The sequence below is a fragment of the Peromyscus maniculatus genome, chromosome 4, assembly GCF_049852395.1.
Source record: "Peromyscus maniculatus bairdii isolate BWxNUB_F1_BW_parent chromosome 4, HU_Pman_BW_mat_3.1, whole genome shotgun sequence".
NCBI lineage: Eukaryota > Metazoa > Chordata > Mammalia > Rodentia > Cricetidae > Peromyscus > Peromyscus maniculatus.
In genome coordinates this window covers 96,477,436-96,499,181 of record NC_134855.1, presented here as the reverse complement: position 1 = coordinate 96,499,181, position 21,746 = coordinate 96,477,436, and the positions used below count along the sequence as shown (strand labels likewise).

The following is a 21,746-nucleotide window of genomic DNA, read 5'->3' as shown; positions in this document are numbered from 1 at the left end:
TTTGGCTTTCTTAGATGGTGGTGACAGAGAACGATGCTCTTTTAATATCCTAGTTTAGTAAAATACAATTCATTATGAAATTTCTGACTTGGAGACCGTGCATCCATCCAAAGCACGCAGGCAGAGTGAGAAAGTGGAGCGGCCAGATCCGTGCGACCCCGCGTATGGTCGGCAGGGGTCAGGCGAGCTCCACGCAGCGCCAGAGCAGGTCCCGCGAGTCATCGCTGCGCGGCTCGCAAAGCTTTAAGGCAGGAGGCGGAAAGAGAGCACTCTGGATCTGCTGTAGGCTGCGGATCGTGACCGACGACCACGCAGGCCTGAGGGTCCCAGCTCCCGCCAGGGCACGCGATGTGCCAGCCGCTCCCCTTAATCCCTCAAGCTGGGGCTTTACTCGGCCTCTGGCTCCACCCAGCCTCTCCGGCGTCGGGGCGCGGCCGACTCACCCTTGGTTCCTAGGTTTAAGAAACTCACCTTTCAGGGCTTTGCATGGGGGCCTTAAGCAATCTTGCCTCCAGCGCTCAGCTGGTTGCAAAGGTCAGGGAAGGAGTTGCTGGGCGAAGTGAAGCAATATTACAAACGTAAAGGACTACCACTTCGTGACAGGGTTGACTCAGCTCTCTGGGGAGAAACTCCCTCCAGGCCCAAGTTGGGTGGTTGTAAAACTCTGCGGCTGCCTTAGCCCAGTGTCGCTCCCCAGGGGACCCAGGTGTCTACATTTAGGTGTCACTAGATTCCAATAAAGAGCATGACCAGGCCACACTTAACTTATCTCATTAACCGCCCCCCACCTCATCCACTTTTCAGGCTACATAGTTTGTTTTGTCCTTTATTTTAAAACATTTCTTGTGCATATTACATAAATAACACAAATACACCCCCCCCCCCCCCCCCCCCCGCCAGGGGAAAAAAAAACCCATTCTTCCTTTCTCTTGCTCTAGCTGGATGCGCACGGATTGGGTAATTAGAGAGATTTAGCTCAAGGTTCCAGAAGCACCAGTACTCCCATCTCCAGTATTTTCTATGCATCATTGCATGGCAGGGGATGTCACGTGACAGGGCAGGCACCCTTGTTTAAGACTCTTACAGGGGCTGGACTGCTGGCTGCTCTTCCAGAGGTCTTGAGTTCAATTCCCAGAAACCACATGGTGGCTCGCAACCATCTGATGCCCTCTCCTGGCGAGTAGGCGTACATGCAGACAGAACACTTAAAAAAAAAACAAATCTCTTATAAAGCCAGCAGGGTCCCACTACCCAAGCCATTCCCTGACATGACTGGGTGACTTGTGGAAGTCAGGACAATTTGAACGTCAGTTCTCTCCACCTAGACCTCGGCTCCAGGACTCCAACTTAGATTGTCTGTCTCGGAGGCAAGCCACCTTATCTTGCAGGCTTGCTGGTCCCCTGGCACATTTTGATCATATTCCGTGGGTCATTCCAGTCATCCCTGCCTCAGCGGAACACCATTTCCACTGCATTCATGAACACAGCAGGACTCAGAACAGCCAAGGTAAGGTGCAGCCATAAGCTCTGGGTCTTCCCTGAATATGGGACTGGATTGGGGTTCGAAAGGCACTAGTTCCACCTGTCTCAAGCCTCAGCACCTGACTGTAGGCCCGCACCGCTGGGCTGGGATCCAGGAAAACCAGGTTTACCTTGGGGAACTGAGAAGGAGTGGGACAATTCAGATGCTCCACCTAGGATGCTAGATGCAGTGGCCCCAGGTTGGGATGTTGAGGACTCTCTGTTTTTGCTATGAGCCCATCTGGATCCTAGATCCAATTCTGACCTTGAAAAAGTCAAGTTGTCTGGATATTAAAAAACAAAACCACCCTCAAAGATTGGGCTGGGTATGGTGGTGGCCCATGCCTTTAACCCCAGAACTTGAGAGGCAGAGGCAGAAGGATCTCTGAGTTCAAGACCAGCAAGGGCTATAGATTGAGACAAAACAAAACTCAGATGTGCCGGGTGTATGTGTTCATGCCTGTAATCTTGGCACTAAGGACGCAGAGGCAGGCTAGATCCTGTCTCAAAACCAAACGACTCTCAAGAACGGTCTCCAGAAACTTAATAAGTTCTCCTTCTCCCTTCCTCCACTGGAACCCCCTTCCCCAATTCCTTTAAGAGAAATCACAGGGAGGGACATGGGGCTCATGCCTGTAATCCCAGCACTTGAGGTAGGGGCAGATCTACAGTTCCAGATCTTAGTTCAAGGCCAGTCGGGGCTACAGGGAGCCCTAAAGAAAACCAAGTACAAGTTGGAAGGGGAGGGAGGAGACACAGACTTGGTGTTACAGGGCTTGCCTAGGCACACTCCAGGTCTGACCTCAGCAAAGGAAGAGGAGGAGTCACTGGGAGATTCGGGTCTGAGGCTTCCCATCCTAGCCTCCTGTCCTATTACAGAAGGGCAGGACTCTTCAAGGACACTCAGGATGCAGGCAGAGGGCAACAGCAAATGGCTTGCTTCTCCTCAGAACAATGCTTTGGGCGCAGAAGGGTTCGATTCGCAGTATGTTTAATACAAAATGGCAGCAGCCGCTGTGCAGCGGGAACAAAATTAGCCACAGGGTGTCTAGAGAAATGTGCACAGGCAGAGAGAGGGACTGGAGTTGAGCCAGGCAACCCAGGCCGGCCACAGGGCCTGTGCCTGCTGCCCAGTCAGCTGCAGGAGGTCACATGAGCAGGCTCAGTGCCAGCCTGTGACAGAGCGATGCCGTCAGATTCAGGTACACCAGGGAGGCCAGCAAGAGCCAATCTTCCGTGCCATCCATCGTGGTTAGACCAGGACTCCGTCCTTCCTCTGGTCTGCCACAGATGTTATGGAGCTGTTTAGACCTTAGGATGACAGCCCACAAGGACAAGGTTGTTGCCTTTTCCTCAAGAAAAGAGACCATTAAAAAAACGGAAAGCAGCGATGCTTCCACTCGGGTGGAAAGGGCTCCCTGCCAGAGGCTTGCCCAAGAAAAGGAGTCGGGTACCTACTAAAAGGTGCCATCCCAGAGGGTGAGAACATCAAATCCAGAAGTGGAGAGCGAGGGCACTGTCATGGAGGCGCCCCCCCCCCCCCCCCCCCCCCCCCCCCCCCCCCGCCCAAGCCCTAGAAAAACCAAAGTCCTTTTTGCAGTCCGTCTTAAGCTTTCCCGACTGACTGGCTGTCATGGCCGGAGAATCCGACCTCATGTGGGCAGAGAGCTGGTGTGAAGGGCAGCTGAGCCACAGAGCTCCCTTGGGCAGGGGAAAGGGCCGCTATGCCTCTGCCTCCAAAGAAAGGCCTGGGTGCTAGGACCAGGGCTGCCAGGCCATGGGGCTAGCGGAAGTCTGCATTGAACGCTCGGCCGATGATCAGCCGCCTCACTTCACTGGTCCCGGCTCCAATCTCATACAGTTTGGCATCTCGAAGGAAGCGGCCCATGGGGAAGTCGTTGATGTAGCCATTTCCACCTGTGAAGCAGATGTGGGAAGAGAACGGACAGAACTGAAGGCAGCAAGGAAGACAGCCAGGGGGTCATTCCCCAGTATCTTCAGGGACTGGTTTCTTTGCATATAACCTACCTGTGTTCTCCCAATACCCTCTCTCTTCTCTCCCCACCCCCCCCACTAGGGACTGAGTATGGATCTCACACACACTAGGCAAATGCTCTACCACTGAATTATAACTCCAGTTCATATTTTAAATATCTCTATCTATCTAATGTGACATAAATGTCATTTAAATAGTTACATTGGAATGTTTAGGGATCAATGATGAGAGAAGTCTATGTTCAGCTCAGGTACAATTGGAACCCGTACAGAGGATAACGTGGGTCAGTTTTCTCCTTTAACGGTGTGGGTCCTGGGAACCGAAATCAGCTTGCCAGGCTTTGCAGCAAGCACCTTTATCCACGGAGCCGTGTTGCTGGTCCTTTTTTTGTGCTGGCAAAATCCCAAGCCGCTGATAAAATTTTCTTTTCTGAACATTTCCTTCCTTCTTTCCTTCCATTTCCTTTTTGAGACAGGGTCTGTCATATCCTAGGTTGGCCCCCCAACTCACAAAATAGCTAAAGATGACCCTGAACTGCTGATCCCCTTACCTCTAACTTCCTGAGTTCTGGGATTACAGGTGTGTGCCACCTGTTATCTAGCTGGTTAACATAGGGCTGGGGCAGTGGCTTTGTGTATGCTTGGCAAGGATACCACACCGAGCTAGAGCCCAGCTTGGCTGTCTCAGCCTCCTTCTTCGGTTTCCCAAGTGCTGGGAGCCCAGGTGTGCACCTCCATGCCCAGCCTTTCCTGAATATCTTTGATTATTTGTTGAGCTCGGAAGAACCCCAGGATATACAGGCTCTGGGGGAAGGACTGATTGAAGAGCGGTAAGGATGACGAGGGAACCTTGTTGGGGCTGGGAAGGCATGGGAGAGCTGCTCTAGAAGGTCCCCCAGATTGCTGAGGACCCAGACAAGGAAAGAGCAAAACCTGGGCCTGGGACTCTGGAGCGTCCACCTAGCATGCCTCAAGTTCTGGATTCAGTCTGGATTCAGCACTACACACAAACCAGGTGTGGCGGCACATGCCTGTAGTCCCGGTAACTCAGGAGGTGGAGGCAGGAGGATTGGAACTTCCAGGTCATCCTCAGCTACATGACATGCTCACATACCTGAGACCCAGCTTTAAAAAAATGCAAAATCAGTGGCAGACCTGGGCTAGAGGGATGGGATTCCAACCTAAGCCGACATGATTGAGGCTGCTCTACCTGAAGCATTTCTCCCAATTTCCTGGTGACCTTAGACCAGGCAGGGAAGATAGGGGAAGCTTGGAGGCTCCAGCCTCCTCCTCCTCCTCCTCCTCCTCCTCCTTCTTCTTCTTTTTTGGTTTTTCGAGACAGGGTTTCTCTGTGTAGCTTTGCACGCCTTGCCTGGAACTTGCTCTGGAGACCAGGCTGGCCTCGAACTCACAGAGATCCGCCTGGCTCTGCCTCCGAGTGCTGGGATTAAAGGCGTGTGCCACCACTGCCCACTTCGTCTTCTTTTTTTTTTTCCCATTTATTTTTCTCTTTCCTATTTATTTGTCTGTCTATCTATCTATCTATCTATCTATCTATCTATCTATCTATCTATCTATCTATCTATCTATCTATCTATCTATTGAGACAGGGTTTCTCTGTGTAGTCCTGGCTGTCCTGGAACTCATCCTGTAGACCAGGCTGGCCTCAAACTCAAAATCCATCTGCTTCTGACTCTTGAGTGCTGGGAGTAAAGGCGTGTGTCACCGCCACCCAGTTGTCTTTTTTTCCTCTTAAAATATTGATTTTATGTATATGGGTGTTTTGCCGACATGTTTGTCTGTGTACCACATTTGTGCCTGGTGCTCTCGGAGGCCACACGAGGATGTTGGTTCCCCTAGAACTGCAGTTACAGATGGTTGTGAGCTGTCAGGTGGGTGCTGGGAATAGAACCTGGGTCCTCTGGAAGAGAGAAGCCAGTGTTCTTGACCACTGAGCTGTGTCTCTAGGCCTCACTCCCCTTTAAAATAATAAAGATCCATTTATTTACTCACTGTCATTACAAAAACTTCCCTTTCCTCTTCACTGGAGGCGGACAGAGCCTAGAGGTGCCCGCATGGCTGTAGCTAGTTTAAGCAGAGTGAGTAGTGGAGAGGGACCCCAGGAGTGGAGAGTGAGGGCCACTCACCTAAACACTGAATGCCGTCCAGGGCTACTTGTGTGGCACACTCAGCTGCATACAGAATCACGCCGGCACAGTCCTGTGGGATGAGGCCTTGCTCAGCAGGGGCCCGGTGGATGACCCACCAACCCACCTCTTCTTCCCCCAGAGCTGGCCCTCACCTTGGCAATGATGTGGCCTTCATCACAGGCTTTGGCGACATTGTAGACATACTGTCGACATGCCATGAGGCGGGTGTACATGTCGGCCATCTTTCCCTGCATCAGCTGGGCACAAAGGGAGGCCGTGGGTCACCAATGCTGGGACACTCTGATTACTGAAAGCAGGTCAGTGGCAAGGACAAGCTGACAGCCAGGGATGAGGAGCCAGGGGCACAGAGAAGAGATGGGACTTGCCAAGGACAATGGAGACGGAAACAACTCCAGGAGATGAGGCTAGCGAGTTGCCTCCCGTGTGGCTCGCTTCCGGCAGAAGGGTGGGATTAGAAATGCAGCTCCCGTCCCCTAAACGCCAATGTTCTGCGTGCTTTACCCTCCAGCCTTGCAGTGTCTAGTTCACTCATCTCAAACGGGAATGGGTAGGACAAGGTGAGGACCCTCCAAAGCCAGGCTGCATGGGAAAGGAGCTGCAGGCTGAGAACCGCAGCTCATTCTGCTAGAGGAGGGCAATCACCTGCAGCACGCCACTACCTCCGCATCGCCTTTAATCCAGCAAAAGAGGGCCTTTCAGCGAGTATCCCCCTTACCTGGAACTGGCCGATTTTCTGGCCAAAGGCTTCCCTTACATGCAAATAGGGAATGGTGTGGTCCAGGACAGCCTGCATGATCCTGCCGGAAGAAGAAAGGCACCGTGGAGGTGTGATGTTGTCAAATGGGGTGAGGGTAACAGGAGAGGGGAGACTGGAGTCCCCGAGAGAAGAAGGGGGAGGGGCCTGAGAAGCCCCCCCCCCCCCCCCCGGCACTCCCTGCTGGCACTGCCCTCAGAGGAAACGGCCTGCCCAGCTCCCAGGCCCCTTCCTCTGGGAGCAGGTGGGTGTGGTGGGGCCGCGGGAGGGGTCAGAGTCTGGCCCCTCCTGTTTCTCAACCACACTGACTACGCAGAGGCAGCCCTCACCTGCCATCTGTCACGTGATGACATTTCCCTCTGTGTAAAGAAATTAAACAGAGAAGCAGATTCTCCAGGACAGAGGATAGCTCACAAAAGAGCTTCCTTTGTTCACCCCACCCCTCACCCCCTGTCCAGGGGAGGCTGCTAACCTAACGAGGCTGGGGAGCTCAGGTTGCCCCAGCCCCACACTCACCCAGGGGTCCACCAGCTTCCTCACACAGGTGAAACTTCATGCCCCCCCCCCCACACTTACCCAAGGGGTCCACCTGCCAGCACCAGGCGTTCGAGGTCCAGCCCGCTCATCAGTACGTAGACACCCTTACTCTCTTGGCTCAGGATGTTGGCAGCTGCGGGAATACGTGCCAGTCAGCGAGGGCCGTTCATAGCCGCTTCACGGTTATAAAAGGTGCCACGTCACACAAGGCACAAAAGGACCTTACTCGACCTTCAACTAGGGTTTCCAGTGAGAGGCAAAGACGAGCTCTGCCACTTCCAGTCAGAGGTGGAGTTTTCAGGACCCCACACCACGCACAATACTACGGAGCCCCAAGTTGTTAGATCTCCCCTTTCTCACCCTGGACTCCCTGGGATGGGAAAGAAGAAAGGCTGACTGGTTTAGAAGTCACCCACCCTTCTTGGATTCTTTCTGCACCTGATGTCTACTTATACCGAAATCTGAGAACTTATCGCCCCGAGGTTGTGTGCTCGGTTCAGGGTCACCTCTCAGCAATGTCCCTGAAAGCTGCTTTGTCTCTGAGTTAGGGTGACGGTGACAGAAGCTGATGAGCACCTACCCCCCCCCCCCCATTCCTTCTTTTTTTCCTCACCTGCCTTTAAGGCTGATGAATGATTTTTTTCTTTCTTTCTTTCTAAAAGTGAGTCTGTATGGATTCTCTTTCCTGGACACTCTTTCTGACCACAGCATGCTGTTTCTGGATGGTTTATGGCTGATGCACGAAGCAGCCCTAATTCATGACCAGATCCATGCCCTCAGCTCTCTCACAGTGCCACATAGTGTCACGTTCACAGTTACGGCACAGGGGAGAAAATATTCCTGCAGAATCAAATTACCTCTCCTTCATCGAGTCTGGCTTCTGTCAATTTATTCAGAAGGGCTTTTTAGCACCATTACCGAGTGTAATTCAGAGTGTTGTGGTTTGGACACGAAATGGCCCCCTGCGGGCTGGTGGGCTGAAGGCTTGGTTCGCAATGAGGCAGTGTTCTGAGGTGGGGTTTGGGACGTGACTGGAAGGCTGACCTAATCAATGGACTAACCTGATGATGGATTCATAATTTAATGGCATTAATGAGAGACAGTGGAAATGGAGACAGGGCCTCCAGGAAGAATTGGCCACTGGGGTGTGTGTCTTTGAGAGTCTAATAGGATTCTGGCCTCTTCCATCTCTGCTACTTACCCTCCATAAGATTTTAAAGCAGCTCTCCCAGGCCCTTAGGCCTTCCTGCTCTGGCTCAGCATAGGAGCAGAAGCAACAGAGCCAGCCAATGGGCCATAGGCTTGACACCTAAAACCACGAGGGAAATAAATTCTTCCTCCTTTAACTTGTTCCTGTCGGGTTATTTATAAAGGTGACAAGAAGTCGGGCTAGCGCATGTAGGCCATACAGGCGAATGCACAGGAAGTCTGAAGGACATCAGTGGACGGTGGCTGGCCTTACCTTTCACCGTCTGCTACTGGCAAGGTGTGTTCCCCATCCTTCATCTGGGTAGGCAAGCAAACAGCGGCAGGGCCTGTGGCCAGGACAGACAGCTGTCCAGTGGCTCTCGGCCCGCAGTCTAGCCACATATCATGGGGCACACAATGGTAGTGCACCTCTGTAACGAGGAGACGGACTTTTCCAGCTCGCAAAGGAGTCAGGATAGGGACCCTTTATTCTCTGGACACTTACCAGGCACTTTGCAGTCTTCAAAGATCAGCTCACAGGTGTTGGAACCTCTCATACCCAGCTTGTCAAGCTTCTTGGAGGTGCTAAAACCAGGCATACCCTTTGCAGGAAACCAAAGGAGGTCCTGGTTAGACTTGGCCCAAGGGGGCCTAAAAAGGGGGAAGCTCACCTCACCTACCGATTCTGATACCTGCCCAGCATGCCCACATCTGCTCCCGAGTTCTCCCTCTGAAAAACTCCAGCCTTCGCGCCTCACCGACTTCGCTCCCAACTCCTCTGCCGCCAGCCTGCTTCTCCCCAGTTCTCGGGGGAGCAGTTCTTCCTCAACAGAATTCAGTCCCCAGCCCTCCTCCCTCTCCCAGGGACACGACTCTGAAGACACTCTCAGAGCCCATACCAATTCCTCTGCCCCCCTTCTCTTTAGCCAGCTGTCCCTGAAGGAGCCCCGATTCCAACCACCTGCACGCCTTGACCAGGATGACGCAGACGCACGTGTGTTGCCAAATGCCCAGGGGAGCGGCGGCACACGCTGCTCCGTTACCTCCGGGCCTTTCCGGTTCCAGTCTTAGCCAGCTCCTCCCCCTCCTCCTCGGGGAGTGTGCTGCCAACCTTTGTACCATGTACTTAAACTTTCTAGCATTCCCCTGGAGCTGGGTTCCCAAGCCTCAGTGGCACCTGCCCTCTTTCTTCACCATTTAAGTCGACGGTTGGTGTGGAGCCAACACCTGTTCCCTGAACTTAAACACCTCAAACTTTTTCCAGGCTGGGGCGCATGCCTTTAATCCCAGCATTGGGGAGGCTGGGGCAGACAGATCTCTGTGAGTTCGAGGGAAACCTGGTCTAGACAGCTCGAGTTCTAAGCCAGCCAGGGCTACACAAATGAGACCCCATCTTAAAACAAAAAACAAAACAACAACAACAACGAAAAACTCCCATGGTTTTCTTTTCTCTATACTGAAAAGTTTGTTGCTGTTTCCTGTTTTTATGTTTTTGAGACAGTCTTTCTATACAGACCTGGACCTCACTACAAGGACCAGGCTAGCCTCAAACTTGCCTCTGCCTGTCAAGTGCTGCTCAGATTACAAATACACCTTGTCTGGCTCCTGGTTTATTTAAAACAAAACCAAAATTAAAATGGAACTCTTGAGTTTTAATCTAACTCCCGATGTATGCTGTCCTTGTCCATACTATTGGAGGTACAGTGTCCAAAACATCATTTGTATTCGCACCCATGCCTCAGTCTCCTCCACAGCTCCTGCTCATCTCAGTAAGACGATCCCATGGCTTCTTTTTCCATTTCCTTCTTCTTTGATTCTGTGGACAGCTCTACTGTCTACATTCAGACCTGACCCAGCCTCTCTGCATCTCTCTTCTTTTTCTTTTTCCTTTTTTTTCTCTCTAGTGCTGAAAATTGAACCCAGGGTCTGCACATGCTGGGAAGCTACTCTCCCCCCGGGCAACTCTGCCAGCACAGGACTTGACTTTTGGGCTGTTTTCTTCAGCCTCTCATTACCCGCCACCCCCTGCGAGCAGAGCACAGAACACTGATCTCAATCTTGACCAGCTGGAAGGAGTTATCTCTGTCACTATTGTCAGAGCTGGAAGTCTCTCCAATCCCACGCCCACCATCCTCACCTTCTCCACAATGAAGGCTGTGATGCCCCGAGAAGCTGGCATGGCATTCAGATCTGTCTTGGCATAGACAACGAGGACATCGGCATCGGGGCCATTGGTGATCCAGAACTTGTTGCCATTCAGAATGTAGTGGTCTCCTAAGGGAAAGGCTGTCTGTGCAAGTCTCCTGTCCTGGTTCAGCCAGTCTGTCCACAGAACTGCGGCTGCCCTGCTGGGAACCCAGCAGAGACGACCCCCAACTGCTCCTCCCTCATCCCATCCCAGATTTAGTTTCTCTGCCTTTTCTGGCGGCTTTGTGGCAAGAGGCCTTACCTTTCTTTTCTGCTTTAAGCTTCATGGAGACAACATCAGAGCCAGCATTGGGTTCACTCATGGCCAGGGCTCCGATGAACTCACCGCTGATCAGCTACAAGGGAAGCCGAGACCGCCTTGTTAGGACTGTGGGGGCACCCTGCAGCAGGAAGCGCCCTGGACACCCCCAAACTGCCCCCAGAGCAAAGTGGGGTACTGTAAGGCTTCTCTTCCCTCTACTCCTGTGTCCACCACTTTTTGGCGGTACTGGGGACTGGCTCCAGGGTCTCAAACATGCTAAGCAAGGGACTTACCATTGAGACCGCCTCTCACCCCTCAGTCTTCATAGTTTAAAAATTCTATTTTTATTTATTCGCGTGTGTGCGTGTGCGTGTGCGTGTGCGTGCATGTGCATGGACAATCTGTGGGAGTTGGTTCTTTCTCCGCCACGTGTGTCCAACTCAGGTTATCAAGCTCGGTGGCAGGCAGGCACTTTCACCACTAAAGCCGGCTCACTGGCTCCTATTTGCTTTCTGAGACGGGGTCTTGCCAAATCACTCACGCTGGGATTTGTGAGTCTCCTGCTTCTGCCTCCCAAGCAGCAGCTGAAACTCTACATATGTCACAGGTCACCACATCCCTGACTGAAGGGTCCCCCCCCCCCCTTTGTTCCGAGACAGGGTTTCTCTGAGTAGCCCTGGCTGTCCTGAAACTCACTCTGTAGACCAGGCTGGCCTCAAATTCACAGAAATCTGCCTGTCTCTGCCCCCCAAGTGCTGAGATTAAAGGTGTGCACCACCACCACCTGGCCAAAGTTTTTTGACTTAAGCGTTTCAAAACAATCTCAGGCACTTTCCTAATTCTATTTAGTTCACAGCGGCAAGACAAGACTGAAAATCTGCTTGGCCCCCACAAGGAGAGGGCATGTCATGGTGGCCATGTTGAGTCCATGTGGGTTTCTTCTTTCCCATCTCCTCACCTTGGGAAGGTATTTCTCTTTCTGTGCCTCATTCCCATTGCGGACAATCTGGTTGACGCAGAGGTTGGAGTGGGCACCGTAGCTGAGCCCCACTGCTCCAGAAGCCCGCGATATCTCTTCCATCACCAACACATGTTCTAGGTAGCCCAGGCCAGAGCCGCCATACTGAACTGGGAGGGGGATGTGGGGGGAAGCAGAAAGGCATCCAGGTTACACTGGAACACTGACAGGAATCTTTTAGTAACTGGCAGGAAAGAAACACCCTGGTAGCTAGATTCCAAGTCCCCCTAGCAAGGCCGGCAGGCTATTGTCAGGGACTCTGCTCAGAAGGACACAGGACTGGTTCTGCTTGGTTCTGCTTGCTCCTGCCGGGGAGCTGCAGTTCAAGTTCAGAACCCACTATTGCCAACTCTGGCTTTATCCCGACATCTTCAGTGAGGACAAGCAAAAACCTGAGCACTCTTCCAGAAGTTACAGAAGGCAGAAACAGATGGATGAAGGAAGAAGGAGAAGAAACATGAAGGGGGTGGGTGGCGAGGGGGCTATGTTCAGAGCACGGAAATCGGTTACAGACTGTGTATGGGCAGAGGCCTCAAAGAGGTGAGGTTTTAAAGACTTATTTGTGTTTTTTACTTATCTCTGCCACATGCGCACCGGTGCCCCCAGACACCAGAAGAGGGTTCTGGAGTCCCTAGGGCAGCGGTTTTCAACCTGTGGGTCACACCCCTTTGAGAAACCTACCTCCAAAAATATTTACATCATCATTCATAACGGTAGCAAAATTACAGTTATGAAGTAGCAATGGAAATAATTTTATGGTTGGGGGGGGGTCACCACAACATGAGAAACCGTATTAAAGGGTCGAAGCATTAGGAAGGTTGAAAACTACTGTCCTACAGCTCGAGTTATAGGTGGTTATGCGGACATCAAGGATTGAACTTGGGTCCTCTGGAAGACTAGGAAACGCTCTTAACCACTGAGCCATCTTTCTGGCACCAAAGGTGAGGTGTGATAGCATCGCTCTGGGAACAAAGTAGGTCTGATACATATACATGTAGCATATACACACAGGTGTGCACATATATGCACACACACAGATACAGAAATTAAAAAAAAATTCTTCAAAAAAAAAAACCAAAAACCAAAAAACAAGAACGGTTTTCAGGATAGGCACAGTGGCCCACACCTGTAACCCCACACTTTGGAAGGTGGAAATGGGAAGATCATGAGTTCAACGCTATCTATGGCCACATAGCAAACTCAGTGCTGGCCTGGGCTATCTGAGGCCCCCTCTCAAAAAAATTAATAAGGAAAGGTAAGGAAAAGAGAATGAAAAAGAGAAAGAAAGCACGTTTCCCTGTGTCTGGGTCCCCTGGTCCTTCACACGGTCACTGTGTAAAGCTCCGTAAACAAGCTGGTCTGAGCACTCAGGCTGCCCGGTGTGAGCGAAGCCTAGTCAACCAGGACTCCAGAAGGACAGTAGGAAACAGAATGCTGTCTGCTCTCAAAACTCGTCCTTCCTCGGGGGCCTGCTGCTGTAGGCCTATGTCTCAGCCACCCGAGAGCCAGAAAGAACACATTCAAGTCTTACCTGGCTATGGAGGGAGTTCAGGGCCAGCGAGGACAACTTGGCAAGACCCAGTCTCAAGACAAATCAATAGGAAAGGGGGTGGGGATGTAGCTCAATGGTAGGATACTTGTCTGGCATGTGCAAGGCTTTAGGGTCAATCCCCAGTACAAACAACACCAGTCCTGGCTTTCTTTTTGAAGTTCCCACTTGAAAGGATTTTCTCCGGTTTCTTGTTTTTTTAACTGTGGTTCTGGGGATCAAACCTAGAGCTTCGTGCAAAGTATATTCCCTTGCCAATGAGCTGCTTTCCTGCCCCGGCTTCTTCCTTTGCTTCTCTTTTTTCCTTTCTTTCTTTCTTTCTTTCTTTCTTTCTTTCTTTCTTTCTTTCTTTCTTTCTTTCTTTCTTTCTTTCTTTCTTCCTTTTTTTTCTTTTTCCTTCCCTTTCTTCTTTCTTTCTTTTTTCCTTTCCTTCCTTCCTTCCTTCCTTCCTTCCTTCCTTCCTTCCTTCCTTCCTTTTCTTTCTCTCTTCCTTCCTTCCTTCCTTCCTCTCTCTTTTCTTCTCAAACTTTTGTTCTTCTAACCTTACCTCTGAGTGTTGGGATGACAGGCACCACTCTGTTTCTGTCACAATGGAGACAGGTAAACACTCTAGCAACTGAGCTACATCCTCAGGGTCTCATATACCTCAGGGTGGCCTTGAACCTCCAACCTTCCTACCTCTATCTCTTAAGTGCTGAGATTACAGGTATTTATTACACAGCCTGGCCTCAGCCCATTGATTTTATTTATTTATTTCTAGGTTTATTTATCTTTGTTTTATGTGCATTGGTGTCTTGCCTACATGTATGTCTATGTGAGGGTGTCAGATCTTGGAGTTATACAGAGTTGTGAGCTGCCATGTGGGTGCTGGGAATTGAACCCAGGTCCTCTGGAAGATCAGTCAGTACGCTTAACTGCTGAGCCATCTCTCCAACCTGGCCTATTGATTTTGAGTTGCTTTTTTGTTCCATTAAATATATTCTGATTCAGAAGCATATTATGTTGGGCTGGATCCTAAACTCTCAAAGCACAGAGAGAGTCTTGTTTGGGGGTTCCCAGTAGGTCCCTCTGGAAACTCTCTCACATTGACATGGTTTAAATGAATCATTAAGCAGTTTCATTGTATCACATTCATGTAACTTTCCAGGGTCAACTCAAACCCCAGGACCTAAGCTACTCCAGGAGGATAGAAGATGAAATACACAGACACTTGTCAAACCAATACCTGTATCCTTGGTTTCCAGACCCATCTCTGATACCAAATCCAGTCACATCCCTTACATAAATAAAACGGCAACATAATTTATGCACACCTGCCCACATCCTCTACATCCTCTATTATTCAGTATGTAAACAGTACATGCTTTATACCGATAGTTATTAGCTTCCCCCCTTAAACATTTTTACATTTATTTTATTTTATGCACATGGTGTTTGCCTGCTTGTATGTATGGGTACCATGTGCGTGCTGGGAACCGAAGGTGGGTCTTTCATATGCTCAACAAATGCTCTTCACCACTGAGCCATCTCTCCAGCCACACCCCTTTTTTGAGCCAGGATCTTAGCTCTGTAGCCCAGGTTGGCTTGAGACTTCCTGCCTTAGCCTTCCAAGTATGAGATTAGAAACAGTTGTTCTGCTGGGCAGCGGTGGGGCACACGTTTAACCTCACCAGTCAGGAGGCAAAGGCTGGTGGATCTCTGAGTTCGAGGCCAGCCTGGTCTACAATGCGAGTTCCAGGACAGCTGGGGCTACACAGAGAAACCCTGTCTTGAAAAAAACAAAAAAGAAAGGAAGGAAGGAGGAAGGAAGAAGGAAGAATGAGGGAGGAAGAAGGAAGGAAGGAAGGAAGGAGGAAGGGAGGAAGGGAGGAAGGAAGGAAGGAGGAAGGAAGAAGGAAGGGAGGAAGGAAGGAGGAAGGAAGGAGGAAGGAAGAAGGAAGGAAGGAGAGAAGGAAGGAGGAAGGAAGGAGGAAGGAAGGAGGGAGGGAGGAAGGAAGGAGGAAGGAAGAAGGAAGAGAGGAAGGAAGGAAGGAGGAAGGAGGGAGGGAGGGAGGAAGGAGGAAGGAAGGAAGGAGGAAGGAAGAAGGAAGGAAGGAAGGAAGAAAGAGTTGTTCTCTACTGTTTAGGAAAGGATGACAGGACAAAAACCTCTGGTACAGCTCTTATGCCCAGGAGCGTAGCTGGTCGCGGAGGCCAACAGCTCACACATTCACCATCATGGCGACCCCAGCAGGGTCTTTTTTCTAGAAGGCAGCACAGAACCAGAATATACCAGCTCCCTGTCTTTCCCCTCAAAAGTCGTAGCATACACAGGGGATATTGGGCAGGTCCAAGAGCCTACTAAAATTCAAGGTCATCATGTGGCCACCTTACTGAGGACCCAGACATCCCTCTTAGTCCCATTTCTAACCCCAAATGAGCTTTGGGGACAAGTTATAAGCAGAGGACTTAGGCTGTCGCTCAGGGACATACTTTTCCTGAAGGTTCCCACTTACAGGTCACTGGTGAGACAGAGCTCAGCAAACACTGAGGGAGGACTGCTAGGACAGTTAGTCAACTTAGAATTTTCTACATGCCCCAAGTCATCTGGAGGAGTCCGAGGAGCATGCAGATTCCACAGGATGCAAGGAGGAATCCGTAGAGCATGCAGATTCCACAGGATGAAAGGAGGAATCTGTAGAGCATGCAGATTCCACAGGATGCAAGGAGGAATCTTTAGAGCATGCACATTCCACAGGATGCAAGGAGGAATCTTTAGAGCATGCAGATTCCACAGGATGCAAGGAGGAATCTTTAGAGCATGCACATTCCACAGGATGCAAGGAGGAAACTTTAGAGCATGCACATTCCACAGGATGCAAGGAGGAATCTTTAGAGCATGCAGATTCCACAGGATGCAAAGAGGAATCTGAGGAGCATGCAGATTCCACAGCATGCAAGGAGGAATCTGAAGAGCATGCACATTCCACAGGATGCAAGGAGGAATCTGAGGAGCATGCAGATTCCACAGCATGCAAGGAGGAATCTGAAGAGCATGCAGATTCCACAGGATGTAAGGCTCTCATTAAATCTCCAGCATGGAACTAAAAAAACCAGCAGAGTCAAGAGTCTGAGAGAGCCAGCTTCTTGCCATCACTAATGATTATGTCAGTGGGTGCTGCCTCGGGTTCAAGGATGAGGAAGTTCTTGGGGAATGAGTGATCTTCCCTTTCCATTGATTGTTGATTTCTGTGTGAGTGTATGAGTGTATGTATGTATGTGTATGTGTGTATGATGTATGTGTACATGTGTATGTGAGTGCATGCTCCTGTGTACATGTGTGAAGCCAGAGGAAGATATCAGGCATCCTCTTCTACCACTCTCTACGGTGTCCTTTTTTGGGGGTGGTTTTTCAAGACAACATTTTTCTGTGTAGTCCTGGCTGTCCTGGAACTCACTCTGTAGACCAGGCTGGCCTTCAACTCACATAGATCCGCCTGGCTCTGCTTCTCCAGTGCTGGGATTAAGGACATATGCCACCACGCCTGGTTTACTTGATTGTTCCTTTTGAGATAGGGTCTCTCACTGAGCCTAGAACTCATGTTTTTCCTGTGTGCCCCAACAAGCCCCAGCAAGCCTCCAGTCTCAAGCCCCCCAGTCAGTTCTGGGATTACAGGCATTGGATGGGACAGGCCCCCGACCCCCAGTCAGTTCTGGGATTACAGGCATTGGGTGGGACAGGCCCCCAACCCCCAGTCAGTTCTGGGATTACAGGCATTGGGTGGGACAGGCCCGGCTTTTCTTAGTGCTGAGCTCTGAGCTCTGGCTCTCAAGTTTACACAGCAAATGCTCTCAGCTTGAGCCTTCTCTCCAGCCTCTTGCTTTTGTTTTTTTCTGAAACAGGGTCTCACTCTGTAGCCTAGGCTGGCCTGGAACTCACTGTACAGCACAGGCTGGCCTTGAACTCTGAGCAGTACCCCTGTTGCAGGCCCCTGGAATGCTGGGACTACAGGAGTGCACCACCATGTCCACTTCCCTTTCTGCCTGTTTTGGCAACAGAGAATGCTCTCTTTAGGGAAAGAAGCCGTACTCACCAGGGGCTGTGATGCCCAGGACTCCCAGGCTCCCCAGCTGCTTCCAGAACTCCTGTCAACAGCACAGAGCGGGTTTCAAGAAGGCAGTTCGCCACATGTGGCCAGAACAACAAGCCCAGGCCATTCAGAGAAAGCAGCTATACTCTTAGCGAGGCCCCTGTCTCCAGGAGACAGCGTGCACCTTTCTAGGCAGCTGTGCAGAGCAGCGCTGCCCCCAGAAACCTCCACGTCCACCCTCAACCTTGCCACTCACTCTCAGGTCCTTGAACTCGTTGCTCTGATCAATCTCTTGGGCCTTGGGGGTCAGGTTCTCGTGAAGGAACTTCGATATAGTCTGACGAAGCTAGAGGGAGAGAGGTAGACAGAGGCTACTGAGACCAAGACATGGTTGCCACCGAGAGCAATGTCCCCGGGGTTGAAGGCGTATTCGGGGGGCTAGGCCACAGGCACTCTCACCGCGTAGCGTCAGGTTGAGGCTTAGGGGGCCCACCGAATTATGTTTCCTTAGAGGCATCAGAGTGGAGGGAGCGTCAACTGAGAAAATGCCTAAGATCCGGCTGTAGACAAGGTGTAGGGCATTTTCTTAATTAGTGATCAATGGGGGACGGCCCAGTGTAGTACTGTGGGTAGAGCCACCCTGGATGGGGCAGTCCTGGGTTATATGAGGAAGCGGGCTGAGCAAGCCACGAGGAGCAAGCCAAAAGAGTTACTGCCTTGATTTTCTTCAACGAGGAATTGTAAGCCAAATAACCTTTTCCTTCCCAACTTGCTTTTTGGTCATGGTGTTCACCATAGCAATAGTAACCTTAACTAGGACCGTGATCTTCCCCTCTTTCTGAAGGTTCTTTGAAGCTGGGCAGTGATGGTGCATGCCTTTAATCTCAGTACTTGAGAGGCAGAGACAGGTAGATTCTCTGTGAGTTCGAGGCCACCCTGGTCTACAAAGTGAGTTCCAGGACAGCCAGGGTTACACAGAGAACCCCTGTCTCGAAAAACCAAAAAAGATTCTTGGTTTAAACATCTTGGAAATGATTAAAATATTATTTTATTAATTTTAAGCCTGAATTTTGCCCAAGCTGACCTTGAACTCATGTACCCCAGTGACTCAGGTATTGAAGATGATTTTTAAAATGCTGCCTCCCTACATAAAATCACTCCATACCTTTCTGCTCTACTCAGAGTAACACAAAACCCCTAAACCAGTCCACATAGGCTGTCCTCCATTGGCCATCCAGCCTCCCCTGTACCTTTCCATTACCCACCCATTCATTGCACCCCAGACACTCCCCCTCAGTTCTGACACTTGTCAGTCTCTTTACCATCCTTGAGACTTTGGCTAAAAGAGATTACTTGATGGGGTTAGACATTGCCTTGGTGGGAAAACTAGAGATCTAGGACTGAGCATCAGACTCAGATGTGAAGTTTGAGGTCTCCAAAGCAGCTCTCTGCCAATCATACAGCCAGGGACTTCTTCTTCTTCTTTTTTTTTTTTTTTTCCGAGACAGGGTTTCTCTGTGTAGTTTTGGTGCCTGTCCTGGATCTTGCTCTGTAGACCAGGCTGGCCTCGAACTCACAGAGATCTGCCTGGCTCTGCCTCTTGAGTGCTGGGATTAAAGGCATGCACCACCGCTGCCCAGCTTTTGTTGTTCATTTTTAAACTGTATTTATTTATTTTGTGTGTGTGTGTGTGGGGGGAGGTCGCTGCGCATGTATGGAGGTGAGAGGACAGCTTTTCAGGTCAGTTCTCTCCTGCTACCATGTGGGTCCTGAGAACCAAATTCAGGTCAGCAGATCTAGTGTCAAGTGCCTTTGACCACTGGTCCTTCTTGCTAGTCTACTTTGATGTTTCTAGGCGGTTTAGCAACATGGTTAGGACTCCAGGAGAATCAGTCCTAAGCACTTCATGCGGCCTCTACGTGACACACACACACACACACACACACACACACACACACACACACACCCCGCCTGAGTTCTGGTTCAGCCTCATTTATAATCACACTCTTCACACACGCTTCATCGCCCTCTCCCCACCTTTCATTTGGTTACAAGAACACAACTCACTAGGTTCCTTAATATTTAACTTCTGCCCATTTGAAGCCAGAGTTTGCCAGGTCATCCAGGCCTTGCCGAATTGCTGTATGTCACAGAAAGGCTGGATGGGATGGCCCAGCGGGTTCAATGCACACCTTGTAAGCCTGAAGACCTGAGTTTAGTGCCCCCTGAACCTGTGGAAAGGTGGAAGGAGAGAACACACTCGACAGACAGTTGTGAGCTGCCATGTGGGTGCTGGGAATTGAACCCGGGTCTCCTGGAAGAGCAGTCAGTGCTTCCTACCTAAGTCCTACCTAAGACTTGCTGCTTTGCAGATAACCTAGGTTTGATTCCCAGAACCCACACGGAGGCTCACAACTATCCCTCACTCCAACTCCAGGGGACAGGACACCCTCTTCTGACCTCTGCTAGCACCAGGTAGGCACATGGTGCACATACATACATTCTGGCAAAACACCTGTACACACAAAATAAGCAAATCCAAAAATTAGTTGAAAAGGTAAACGACTTAACCAGCAACCATCCAATTCCTTTATTAATGTCGGATGTACAGGGACAAAAACGACACTCCACATGAACCTTAGCACGACTGTGAGAAAGTCACATCCTAAAAGTATGTGAAAGTCATGAAAGCATGGCTTTCCCTTGTACACACCCGACTCAGATACTCTGCGTGCGAAGCAGTCCCTCCTTAGCACTTTTATTAGGCAGTCTAGAGCAATCGCTTAATATAATGTATACATTGCTAGGACCTGAGCCATCCCGGGAAATTATTCACTAGCTTTATTTAGAGAAAACTGTCTTAAATGCAGCAATAAGAGTGGATAGGCAATCTGTGAACTTTCAAGATTTGTTCAGCTTTCTGCTTTAGGCCTTGATGAAGGCAAACTAAGGGTGCATTTCGAAATTCCTTAAGTCTTCCACTCAAAACACAATGCCTTGTTGGTTATGGATCAACCATAATTTCAATCATAAATTGAGAACCACAATTTAAAGCTTAGTTCGGTGGCCCACACCTTTTTTTTTTTTTTTTTTTTTTTTTGGTTTTTTCGAGACAGGGTTTCTCTGTGTAGCTTTGCGCTTTTCCTGGAACTCACTTGGTAGCCCAGGCTGGCCTCGAACTCACAGAGATCCGCCTGCCTCTGCCTCCCGAGTGCTGGGATTAAAGGCGTGCGCCACCACCGCCCGGCCGATTTTTTTTGTTTGTTTTTTTTTTGTTTTTGTTTTTTGTTTTTGTTTTTGTTTTTTCGAGACAGGGTTTCTCTGTGTAGCCTTGCGCCTTTCCTGGAACTCACTTGGTAGCCCAGGCTGGCCTCGAACTCACAGAGATCCGCCTGGCTCTGCCTCCCGAGTGCTGGGATTAAAGGCGTGCGCCACCACCGCCCGGCTTGGTGGCCCACACCTTTAATCCCGTCACTCTGGAGGCAGAAGCAAGCCGAAGATGAGAGTTCAAGACCAGCCTGGTCTACAAGGCAAGGTCTGGGCTACCCAAAGCTATACATCCAGAGACCCCAGGGAAAGGGGGTCGGTACATACAGAGAACATCGGCTTGGAGTCTGAGTGGACTCATGATTGCCACCAGAGGCAGGACCAACCAACACTCCCACACTCCCACACAAACACCACAAAGAGCTTTGATCTTTACTCTTCTATCTCCTTCTAGCAGCCCTGCCTTGCTGTCTGTCTCAAATCTTCCCTCCTTAGAGATAACGATGAGTCAGAGGCTTGGGCATTAGCTAAGAGTATGAAGCGAGCAGATCCTCTCCCTGGCTTCGGAGTGACGCTTCCAAGGCCCAGCAGGCACAAGTCACTCGTGAGGTGGGACAAGGAGACACGAAGCCTTGGGCGTGGCCTCCCTACCTGCTTCTGTTCCTCATTTAGTCCGTTGATAGCATCGTCCACAGGCAACATCGAGTGAGCTCGCTGCGGGACAGCGAGGGGCGACGGCCGCAGTTTCCAACCGGACACCCGTCGCCCCAGCAGCCGGATCGCAGTCGCCATCTCGGCCTTGCACCGGGAGCTCCAGGGAGCATTAGCTCCACCAATCCTAGCCTCACAACTCCGTCCAATTGGAGAGGGGGTGGGGCTCCAGCAGCCAATCACACTCGGAGGCCAGCCGAAGGCTGTGCTGCTCTTGCAGCCACGCGAGCCAATCAGCCGCGAGGCGGTAGCCTTCCTTGGCCCCGGCGATTGCCGCCTCCGGTACTTTCCTAAGAGTCTGTCCTGGGGCAGAAGAGTCCATAATACAGTATCCCGTGTTGAGACTGTAACCTTTAGCTGCAGAAGACTATCTTCGTGGGAAAGCAAGCACTCCAACACAGGACGGTCCGAGCGCCTAGTGCGGAGGAATAAACTGTCCAAGCAGATCTGGGCTAGAGAAGACCTGTAGAGACTCTCTTGCTCTCGAGTCCAGCACTGGTTTAAAACAGTAAGGTT

At 50.7% G+C, this 21,746-nt stretch overlaps 1 protein-coding gene across 1 annotated transcript; it reads right to left on the bottom strand.

Moving 5' to 3' along the window:
• Positions 1–3,117: 3,117 nt before the first annotated feature.
• Ivd (isovaleryl-CoA dehydrogenase) lies at positions 3,118–21,353 on the bottom strand. Its single transcript, XM_006979219.4, has 12 exons — positions 21,171–21,353; positions 17,509–17,598; positions 17,256–17,307; positions 11,574–11,743; positions 10,616–10,709; positions 10,304–10,440; positions 8,672–8,768; positions 7,018–7,111; positions 6,403–6,484; positions 5,819–5,923; positions 5,664–5,736; positions 3,118–3,438 (listed from the first exon to the last, which is right to left on the bottom strand). Exons 1-12 carry the CDS (start codon positions 21,309–21,311, stop codon positions 3,305–3,307), a joined length of 1,269 nt encoding a protein of 422 aa, XP_006979281.1. The 5' UTR covers positions 21,312–21,353; the 3' UTR covers positions 3,118–3,304.
• Positions 21,354–21,746: the final 393 nt, after the last annotated feature.